We start from the raw sequence: 12,002 nt of genomic DNA on the forward strand, positions 1-12,002 counted from the left end.
GAGTAACCACTGCTACACCCTGAGTGGGTGACCCCTTGTGTGGGTAGTCACAGAATTCTCATGAAACTGTTCTTCTGCACAAAAGGGTTTTATTTTGAAGTGCAGTGGTGTAGTAATACACTGGTATTTTACAAAAAACATAGGACATTCACATTTGAGGACATACAAAGTGTAGTACCTAAGTACGAATGATCAAGTAGTCAATATTTGAGACATCTACTTGTACAGTTTGTTCATTCTCTATAGGTTCCTTGGGAGGGAAGCTTAGAGAATTCAGTGGAATCATAAACAGGTGGGGGGCCCATAGAGTGTGGGCACAATCAAGAGTTGAACAACAACATATAATACATGTCAACACGACAGTGTTTCGGCCATTTTGCGTGGAGCTAGGTGAGCTCCAATGGTGTAGGCCTTCATCAGGACAGGAGTGTCTTTACGAGTGGAGGGTCCTATGTGGTCTGTAGGAGTGAAACAGACAAAGAACGTGTCAGGATGTACGTGGTCAGCAAAGATCTAGCAGAGAAAAGTTATGAATACTATGTAGGGCGGATGCCGGTGCTTACCGAATCCGAGAAGCTTAGTGGCTCAGATTAAGAGGTGGAAGGATCCACTTCTTTAGGATGCAGTTGTCATCTTATCAACAGGCGCGGTCACGCCTGTAAGGGGATGAGGAAGTAGGATTACTAAATTGCACCCCAGGGGTGCGGTTCCTCTCTAGCCCATAGTTAGTGTGTGACTAGGGAGGTGGTGGTGTAGGTCTTGGCAGATTTGTTGAGAGTAGACCTAGCGGTGGTCCCACTAAACGTGGAGTGCGCTTAAATGGGATAAAAAGACCCCCCACTCGTAAAGACACTCCTTTCCTGATGAAGGTCTACACCATTAGAGCTCACCTAGCTCCACGCAAAATGGCCGAAACACTGTTGTGTTGACATGTATTATATGTTGTTGTTGAACTCTTGATTGTGCCCACAGTCTATGGGCCCCCCACCTGTTTATGATTACACTGAATTCTCTAAGATTCCTTCCCAAGGAACCTATAGAGAATGAACAAACTGTAAAAGTAGATGTCTCAAATATTGACTACTTGATCATTCGTACTTAGGGACTACACTTTGTATGTCCTCAAATATGAATGTCCTATGTTTTATTTTTAAATACCAGCGTATTACTACACCACTGCACTTCAAAATAAAACCCTTTTGTGCAGAAGAACAGTTTCATGAGAATTCTGTGACTACCCACACAAGGGGTCACCCACTCAGGGTGTAGCAGTGGTTACTCTTCAGCAGAGATTGACCTGACCTTGCGCATTCGTTTTTTGATATGGATGTGCGAGAATGCATCAGCAGAAGAAAGCACAACGAGAACAAAGACAAGGACAGAGAAGAGAAGGGTGAGGCAAAAAGGTATGTGGCATGGATAGAAACAAATTAGTGGGAAGGGGAAGAGAACATACATGCAGAAAAATGGAGCCAGATGGAAAACTGAAGAAAGGTATGAGGAGAGCGAGAGTGAGGAGACAGGAAGCAAACAACTGCATTCAAACATTGTCTCTGGAGCTTGATTAAATAGACTGTGAAAAAGTAACCAAAGGGCACAGAAGACTACAAAGGCAGCAACAGTGGGGAAAACTACCTGCTCGCTGGAGTACGTGTGGTACAAAAGAAGGCCTCATGGTTGATGGTTGCTGTTCCGGAGGCCGCTGCACAACATGTGGAACAAATGACGGTCTGAGGCTGGAAAGTCTGGGGGGTGGAACCGCTGCAAAAATGCCAAAAATGTCTTCCATTAGGCAGAATATTAGCAGAATATTACAGATCCAACAATTGTGAGGGGTCTGCGACTCCAATTTAGTGGACTTGCAAGGGCTTTTTACACTTTGAACCAAACTCGCACTGAGCAGCAGGTAGGCTGAGCAGCAATTCTTAGATTCGGGATATCAGGGTTTATTTAGCAGGTACAGTTAACATTAAATAAGGCGAACAAGTAATTTAATGTGCACACAGATACACAAAGACAGTCTATTTAAAAGCATGAATTAATTAAAAGGTCAACACTACTACTTGCTAGGCAAAAATAATCTAAAAAGATACAAAACACACTTAGGTAATCCACACAATGGGCTACTCCCCACTTTAGTATTAACAGAGTGTAGTTAAACAATGAAAAGCAGAAATAACGCCATTCACGCGAAGGTGGGAGAGAAAACACGATATAAAATTGTTCTGCATCCATACCCTATAGTTATAAAATAAAACCTAATAATCTTTAGAAATAATTCCCAAAACATATATGCGATGAAATTACAAATAATAATACGGCCGGTAATAAAACGGACGGTATGTCCAACGAGCCATCATTAAACCAAGTTTTGCCGTGCAATTCTCCACCACTCCAAATTACCCCCAAGACGGTGCCTAATAATTCATCTAATTATGACCCTTTGAATGAGCTGGTACACTTGTTAACAGCTAAATCTGACAACGTGCGAATAAGGCAACCCTCTCCAGCTGTACAAACAACATTGACCGCACACTGTGGTGTAATCTCCTCAGGCGTCGTTAAGCTACCTCCTGCTGCCATTTCCACAACAGGAGCTAATGATCGATTAAGCTCACTAAAAGCAGCAGTTGACACTTATCTATTCAACAGAATCTCTGAGGTATTGCCCGAAGCTGCAAATGTTAGTAATCAACCTTCTCACACACTTAACATCCAACATATCACTGAAAATGAAATTTCACTCCCAAAATCCCGAATAGACACTTGCATAAAACCACCTTATTGTTATAGCCGTCGCAATCAATATCTTCCAAAACAAAACAGCAGGAAGAGTTCAGAATCTTGCAATGGTGGCACCAAACCTCGTACAAATGATGCCAGCGTTGCACTATCAAAAAAATTCAATTTGTTACACAGTCTGATTCTGAAGTGTCGAGATGGGCCGTTCCCAAAATACGACTTATGCCATGCCAGTGTTCTTAACATTTTTGGGCACATAGAAGGACTGGAAGCCATATCCTCTACTGATTTAGATCAAATTGAGTTTCTGTGTGATCAGAATCTCTCCATTGTTAGACTATGGATAAAGTCTGGAATTGTACGTAACACCTTATGGAATGCCAGAATGGATTTATTCAATCTTGGCTTTCTATTAGCACAAGATCCAGCATGTCAGCAAACCAAGAAGGTTGACATTAATGAATCCACTGTAGGTACTGCCTCTGAACCCTTGTGCGTTTGCAATTTCTGCACTCAATCATTTCCTGATTCTTTGTTTCCCACCAATTCTCACTCATAACCACGAGCATGCACCATCCCAACTGAAATTTCACTTGCTAGTTGGAACACGCGAGGTTCATCTCACCTGCAATGGACTTTAAATACTCAACTGAATACATATGATATAGTAGCCTTACAAGAAACGTGGCTCGTAAACCCGCCCACATGGGATGATCATGAGCTTATTCTACTTCCAGCAGAACAAGGTGATAAAGGGAGACCTACTGCTGGCCTGATAGTTGCTGTAAAAGTAAGCAAGGGCTTTAAAATCTCCCCCTGGCAGGCCCCAAACAAATTCATGCAACTGGTAAAGATCTCAATTAATTCGCAAACTTACGCTCTCATCAATCTCTATCGTAATCTGCTGGGTATCATCGATGATAGCTTTTATGCTGCTCTCTCGATTCTCTTTGAACTTATTTCTGCTCAAGGCAATATCTCTGGAATTTTAGTAATGGGTGATTTGAATTTGTCTTGCTTTGAGTCGAGTATAAGCACTAAGAATCGCAAGGGATCGAGGTGGTAGACCTTTATGGAAGATCTTGATCTAAAAATGGCAAATGGTGCGATCACAGGCGACATACCTCCCATGAATACCTGGGAGAGGTATTTCAAAATGGACAATCGATTACATCTTCATGTCCAACAGTATTTTTATGAATACTAACAAGTTTGTTGTTGTAAAACAGACAGCTAGCGACCACCATCTCCTAGCATTATTTTGGTCGGTCAAAATTGAAAATCACCTTAAACCTGCACGTTGGTACAAACAGACTCTTAGTCAACAACGCCAGAAATCGTTTTAAATGGTCTATTGATAAACTTTTAGCACTGAATGATGCCATTTTGACCAGCCAAAAGCTACACAAGGCCCACTCTTATATAGATGTTCTGAGCTCCTTTGCAAATTTACTTCCTGTTCCTAAAAATCCATTTAAGAGACATGCTCATGGTTTTGATCTAGCTCTCTGCGAGAGAAAAAACTCTTATAGAAAAGAGATTAGAAATCTTCGAAAACTACCCATGAATGTCCAGATTAAAGCTGTCAATATTGCTAGATCAAGATACCGACATTGGGTCCGGTCAAGAAAAGCTGCATTATATCAAATAGATGGTGAACATTTTCTTGCAGCTTGTTATAATAAAAATTCCGCCTTGGTCTGGGAACTGCTGAACAAATGCAATACAGCACCCCAAGTTCATTTGCAACTCAATGGAGTATCTGAATCTGTGTGGGTCACTCATTTTACATCACTGTATGATGATTCTAAAATGAGTCATTATAACTACAACAGCAGCTCTGTGAAATGTTGGGGCTTGCATTGTACACAATATATCATTCAAAACTTCATCATCCTCGTCAAGAGCGGCAGGCCTCGACGGGCTCACGAATTGGATGTTCAAACAGCATATAAAAGAATGTGCGTTAATCTTAAACAATGCTTTTCACCACATCTTGCAAACCAAAATCATTCCAGAGTCATGGCGTTCATCTGTGATTATTCCGGTTTACAAAAAAGGTGACCGTATGGATGCTAAGAGTTATCGTCCAATAGTAATATTGGACGCTCCAGGAAAAATATTCTCTAGGTTGGTGCTTAGAGACTTTAATGACTGGTCAATAACGGCTAGTCAACGAGATCCAGCCCAAACAGGTTTTGTGGCTGGCTTGGGCACTGGTGTCAATTTAATTACCTTAAATGCCATAAGACAACAAGCACAAAATAAGAGACAACCCAGATATTTTGCATTTGTGGATCTTCATTCCACCTTTGATTCGGTATAAAGACCAAAAATTATAGATAAATTAATCAGGGCGGGATGTCCCTCCACTCTTGTTGATATCATTTACGCTCTCCACTCAAAAACTAAGGTTTATATAAGACTAAATGCTGAGGGCCTCTTATCTACCCCAATTTGCACATATAGAGGGTTAAAACGGGTGCATTCTAGCATCAGCCTTGTTTAATTTTTTTATTAATGATGTGCGCTGGATCTTTGATAAAATCATAACTGATGCACCCAAATTAAATGGTGTGAAAATTAGTGCCTTGTGGTATGCTGACGATCTTGTCTAAGTATCAAAAACACACAGTGGCTTACGTAACCTTCTGTCAGCTCTTTGTCATTACTTTAAAGAAAATGAATTGATAGTAAACACCAGTAAAACACAGATTGTCACGTTTGTTCCTAAAGGTTTACGCAAGCATTTGTTAGATTGGCAAATCGAGGGCATCCCCATAAAGATGGTTCCAAATTATGTTTATTTGGGTCTTATTTTTGATGGCTGTCCTGAACTAGAATCACATCTGAAAACAATTAAACAGAAGCTAACTATGGCAATTTGTCAGACACGCTTGATTGTTTCAAAATATGGTACATTTTCAATCAAGGCTGCCATTACATATTGGAACCAGAATGTTGTAGCAACTGTCCTTTATGGTCTTGAAACGCAAATCATTCCCATAGGTTGTCTTAATTTATTAGAAGCCAAGTTCTAGCGTGCAATTTTACATCTACCACAATGTGTCCCTGGTGCGTTGCTGTGCTATGAACTAGGCTTAATATCCCTAATGGCCCTAGACAATTGGCGACTATGTGCCTTATTTCGTAAATGCTTGCTATCCATACGTGATAACTCTACATTATCCTCCATTTCCAGTTATCTACTTAACTCATCAGAAACATTTCCAAAAAATTGGTCCACAAGTATTTTGAGCATTATGGTGAACGCTGATATATCACTTGATCTTCTCGTGTTCCATCCGGAACAAGCAAAGAAGAAAGTGTGTATGATGGACTGGATTGACACTAGAGCTCAATGCTTAACTTACAAAGACTTTGATTCTGCAATATTTGGCCCTAAACGATACAGAGAAATTGCATCCTATCTATGTTTGGCTGCATCTGCTGCTATTAGAACTGCTACCTTACTGTTGCGACTCAACATCTGGCCCACTCGTGAGGTTAAAACAAGAAGGAAGCAAATTTCCTCAGATCTTAACTGGTGCAGGTTCTGTAAAAATGCCGCTATTGTCGAAACTCTGCAACATATAATATTGGACTGCCCGGCCCTCATGAGCTTGAGAAGTGTTCATTTTGTGAATCATTTTGCAAAAATTGACCCGAGAAACAGATGGGCCGCCTTGGCAGCAACTGAATGTATGAGCATAAGAATTGCCACTATTAATTTTTTAAAGGCTTTGAACATGGAATGAATTCGGTGCTACACTGTCTGTTTTATAATGACGAACTTGTCTGTAGATATTTTATTATATCATGAAAATATTTTACCAATTTTGTCAACTCATGAATTTAACTGGTTGATTCTTTTCTATTGTGAATTTGAAGTATTTTCTTTTGTTATTGTCTATGTTTATTAATTTTTCTATGCAAAAATTGAAAAAGTTGATGTAATTGCAACTATATTCAATAATAAATAAATTAAAAAAAATATTACCAATCTGACCAGTTCAGTTACTAGGATTCCAGTGGGACCAGTTCAAAGTTAAGTACTTAACAAAAAGTGGTAAGGCAGTCACAAAATACCCTAAAGCTGTGAGGGAGACTTTCCTTATGGCCAGTGGACAGCATATTTAGGTATGTCTTGCTGACCAAGGGATACCAGGGATCCCTTAAGCTCACCAGGCTCTCTACATGGTTGTGTGGCAAAGCAGCGTGTCTCAAAGAGTGTATTGCGGTGTTAACAGGTACAGCGCACAAAAACACGAAATACGAAAATGTGCACACACTATATTTTTCCAAACATACAATCTTTGTATAAGAATATTTTAGAGATACATCTCTACATTTACAAGTAAAGTTTACAAAATAAATGCACCACTAACAGTTAAGTAGCAAGAGTTTTAAAGGAGTTCTTAAGAGCTTCTGCTAAAGTGTCTGTAGGAGCCGTTGATGGAGAAGACCCAGAGATGAAGACACATGCAAACAAAGGACTTGTCAGCAGTGGCAGAGAGTCAGGAGAGCAATGCTCTGGTTCCAAAAAGCAAAAAGCAGTTCTGCAGCAAGCGTTTGTTTTTTGCGGTTTACAGTGTTGGTCACTGTGCACGTTGTTGGGAGACCACCGTAGGACGCAGTGATGCAGGCAGGGCCCCCAAGACCCTTGGGATGATTAAATAACTAATTTGAGATTCAGTGGTTCCTGGGTTGAGGGTCTGAGTTAGATGAGCTTAATGGCGGTGCGATGTTGAGCAGCACTGGAAATGGCTGCCTAGCTGTGAAGCTCAGTATCGGGCAAAATCCTTTTGCAAATAAATCATAAACGGTGCCTCGATAAGCTTACAGACTGAAGGTGGGCTAAGAGGAACATATAGTGCAGCGACTTGCAAACCCTGAGCGCCTAGGATACTGGAACATTGCAGGAATTGGCGAAACAAATATGCTGACGTGAGACGAAACAGAGCCCAGATCAGACTTCCAGGCTCATAGGATTGACAACACACACAAGCACGTGGCATCGGAGACCTGCAGGGGGAGAGGAGCCTCCATCTGCTCATCCCCGTGGGAGACGGCATGTCTCACTGCCCTGCGGCTTCGCTGGGGAGAACTACTCGAAACACAGCTATCCCAGAAGTTGGAGCAGCGTAACCAGAGCATCGACCACCCCGGTGGGCCCCAATTACCTCTGCATCCAAAGGGACAGCTGGTGATCTACATATAAACTGCTCTCCCCCGTAATTAGTGCGGACAGCCATAACTTTCCGCGTACTTGATCCGTCATCTGCGGTGCCCCGTAGAGGGTATCCCTGGCTACGATTATGTCCGCAGAGCGTTTGCAGGTGAGCTCTGGTGGTCTGTGAGGGATTGAGACTGCGGTCCTGGACCAATGTAAGTGTGCCTGCACGGCACTGACCCTTGTCCTCATACGAGCGCCACAATTGAACCTCTGTCTCCGCTGAGGTTCTGGACCCTGCCCCCCACCCCGTCATCCTGTGGTCCCCGAAGACAAAGGATCTCCAAACGGTCGACCGAGGTGAGGCACAGATTATGAACACTAAAGGTTTTTTTCCTGGATACCTCGGTAATGGTTTTTGGATGAAAACATTGATTTTCCACGCAGTTTTTGCATTTTGTACTAGGTGCAAGATTTTTATTTATCCGATTGTTTTATAGTGTGGACTCTTGGGCCCAATTAGAGTCAGCCGACACGTGTTTCGACCCGTGGGTCTTTTCAAGGGTATGGTGTATGGTTTCTTGCCCCAGGGGGCAAGAAACCATACACCATAGCCTTAAAAAAGACCCACGCGGTTTGCAAGTCGCTGCACTATATATTCCTCTTAGCCCACCTTCAGTCTGTAAGCTTATCGAGGCACTGTTTATGATTTATTTGCAAAAGGATTTTGCCCGATACTGGGCTTCACAGCTAGGCAGCCATTTCCAGTGCTGCTCAACATCGCACCGCCATTAAGCTCATCTAACTCAGACCCTCAACCCAGGAACCACTTAAAGGGTCCTGTGTGGTTTGAAGCTGTCTGCCTTGTAGTTTACAGCTGGTCCCTAGTGGGCCCTGGTTTTAAGAAGATGGTAGTGTTGATGCGTCCTGCTCCTGTGGCCCAAGCTAAATGGCGAAATAGATTGCGCCTGCTGCGCGGTGGTACACGGAAAACATGCTCAACGGTGGGCCTCATGCAGAACAGCAACAGTTTGAATGCTTAACACGCCCACCAACTCAAGCGAAGAACCATGTTACACCCGATACAGCAGAGCAGAGCGAACCAGGTGCACCTTGCCTGCCGCAGTAATCTAACCACATCAGATATCCTCAAGGAGCAAAGGGAGGGCGGCGTCTCCAGAAACAAGTATAATGTAAACTAATTGTGGCGGACATTGTTGAGCGCTCTTGGTAACCTGTCACACCCAGTATTGTAAAAGTGAACACGACCCACAGCATATTGCTATTAAACACAATTACTGCAGAGGTGTATACGCGGAGGCAATATATGGACTGCATCTGTGGTGAGGTGCACAATAACATTAGAACACAAATGGAATCCATGTGACATCATCAGGGGAAAGGAAGCTGCGAAGGAAATAAGGCATAGCAGCCCAACACTGTGAACATACCAATGACGAAGGTATCGGCAGGGAAAAAGAAAGACCCAATGGATTCCTTCACAAGTTCGCAGACCCTGGCGGCGAATACTCGGACACTTCCAGGCGCCGATACACCAGCACCCGCAGATGGACAACGCCAGAAAGGAACACTTATTGACAACGGTTCAGACCAGCTTCATGTCAATAAACGTCAATTTAGATGACAAAGTTGCGACAATAGGGTCACTCAAATTGAAGCTGGAGAAGGAGAGCGGATGGATAACCGAAGCCGAAGGCAGAATTAGCACAACAGAGGACAAGACTGATCGGCACGACCGGGACAGAACATACTGGAAGGGAGAATTATCCAAAATGAAAGGCAAATGGGACGACTTGGAATCAAGATCCAGGAAAAATAACGTGTGCACTGTTGGAATCCCGGAATCAGCCTGTAAAGGCCATATAGAAATATTTGTGGAGTTGTTACTCAGATCCCTGTTTGCCACAGCCTAGTTCTCCGAAAAATTTTTGGTTGAACAAGCACATCGCACCTTGGCCCCCAATCCCCAAACCAGGGCCACCACACCACCCCCAGTACTATCATAGCGTGACTGTTGAACTACAGAGACATTATCCTGAGTCTGGTAAGAGAACAAGGAACGTTGAGATACGAAGCAAGTAATGGTCACATATATCTGGACTTTGCAGGGGGGGGGGGTACAGATTCAGAGAAGAACATACAACCAGGTCAAGAGGCAACAGATTACGACGGATCCCATACGCTTTCATATTTCTGGCTAAGCTTCGGATTCAGCCTGGAGGCAGAGCACACTTTTTCGAGAGCCCTACTGAAGCCATTAACTACGTAGAACCTTCCATCCCAATCCCACCTCAACTCCGAGATGCGGACCAGAACTGAAACCTTAGACCCGAGAACAAGAGAGGGGATCCTGGTGACTGAGACATGAGACCTATGATATCCTTACTGTTCTGCATTAACATGAAAATAAGTTAACAGGCACAAATATTTAAAGGTATTAAGCAGCCGGAGCGTACGCAGCCGACAGGCTTCTTGGGGTAGCTGCAGTTAACGTGCCTCGGGAAAGTTCCATGAGTTACTATGGGGTACATCATGCAGTTGGGGAAGATGGTGTGGGCAGCGGGAGGGGAAGGGCATGTGCGAGTCAAAGTTGGGGGGTGTGGGGAAGGGAAAGGGTTGGTTGATGAAGTTAAAAGTTGGAAATGTTATGGTCATGTCGAGAGAAACAGTATGGTCACTAGGTGCGCATGTATTCACCTTTTGTTACGCTCACCTGGACCCCACAGGGGTGTCGATCGGACCCGGACAGCTGCGGTCTCCGTCAACGTGATGCGTAGTGCAGAGATGACTGTCTGGACTGGCCCGCCTAGTCTTGTCTGCTGGACCCGAAGACGTATTTTCCTGCAAGTGGAGACAGGGATTAGCCACCTGTGGGTTTTAGTGATGGCCTCCCAACTGTTCTTGCTCTCCCCCACTAATCACCTCCGATATCCCCTTAGTAACCTCACCTTATGTTTGTAAAAGATGAGCTCTCCACCCTGCGTGTCTTGCAGGGGGCACGTAGATACCAGTTACTTCACTGGTTTGAAGGCGTTGGGATAGATCCAGTAAACATTGACTCTGAAGTCCCAGGCGGGATTGGTAAGTATCAAGTTCAAAGAGTTCAATGTGCCCGATGTTCACTCTTGTCCCCTTCCTTCCTTAAGTTGCAACTGAGTTAGTGAGAAGAAGGTCTTGTAGCTGCTGCTGGCGTTCAGGTAGGAGTCTGTTACCCAACGCTGTCCGGTAACTATTGCATGCGTTAACGTGTTGTTTTCTCCCTCTTTACAGATGTGGCATATGAAGATATGGAAAATAATACTGCCGGTGGTAAATCAAGTCAGTCTATGGTGGTAAGAGGTATTTGTTGATTCCCTTGGATCACCTTGTTATTCTTGTGCCCCTAGGTGCCGGAGTACGGCGAAGAAATGATGGACAGTGCCAGATCGAAAAATGCTGTGAGAACTGGTGAGTATGGCGCCGTGCTGGAGCTGGCGAAGCGACGCGTGCAGGACTGATGTACTTTCCAGGTCGGGAGATATAATGGATCCGGAATCAGGTGAGGAATTTGAAATAAGTTTGTTTTCTAACCTTGTCCTTTTCTTCCTCTTTATTCTAGGAGCTCCGGATTTGAGGCGGGCGTGGCAGAAGACTGGATGCTGGCTGCAGGCATGGTGAGAGTCACGCTGCTGTATGCAGAATAACACGAAGCATGTGCTGCTGTTCGGGCGTGGTTTAAATAGCCTCCAAAGTAGTCCCCAGGAAAGAAGTTCCCCAGGACCACACCCGAGTAAAAAATAGTCCCTGCAGTAAAATAGTCCCATCCAGGCCTCACGTTGGCTTGGATTTATTTGCAGCATGGTCTGCATGATGTAAGTAATGTCTATGAGCCTGGCGCCGTAGGGCTGCTGGGGTTTTAGTTAATGTCTGGATGCCTGCTCCCGGGGCTGATGGGCTTGATCCGGATGCCCGGGGGTAGGCATCATGACACCTTTAGAGTTTATCAAGCATGGCAGCTGATTACAGGGGTTTACAGATTAAACTGTTGACCTAGAAAACCTGGGCCCTTAATTCAGCAAAGGCGAGG

General features: G+C 43.8%; 1 protein-coding gene across 2 annotated transcripts in view; it reads right to left on the minus strand.

The window, feature by feature from the left end:
* RBM42 (RNA binding motif protein 42) overlaps positions 1 to 12,002 on the minus strand; it is a 369,809-nt gene that overhangs the window by 195,560 nt on the left and 162,247 nt on the right. For both annotated transcript variants that reach the window (XM_069604857.1, XM_069604858.1), the window contains exon 4: positions 1,636 to 1,761. In XM_069604857.1, coding sequence (XP_069460958.1) covers positions 1,636 to 1,761 — 126 coding nt within the window. The remainder of the gene's footprint in view (positions 1 to 1,635; positions 1,762 to 12,002) is intronic.

Source organism: Ambystoma mexicanum, chromosome 1p, assembly GCF_040938575.1.
Source record: "Ambystoma mexicanum isolate Mex_15411 chromosome 1p, UKY_AmexF1_1, whole genome shotgun sequence".
NCBI classification, from domain to species: Eukaryota; Metazoa; Chordata; class Amphibia; order Caudata; family Ambystomatidae; genus Ambystoma; species Ambystoma mexicanum.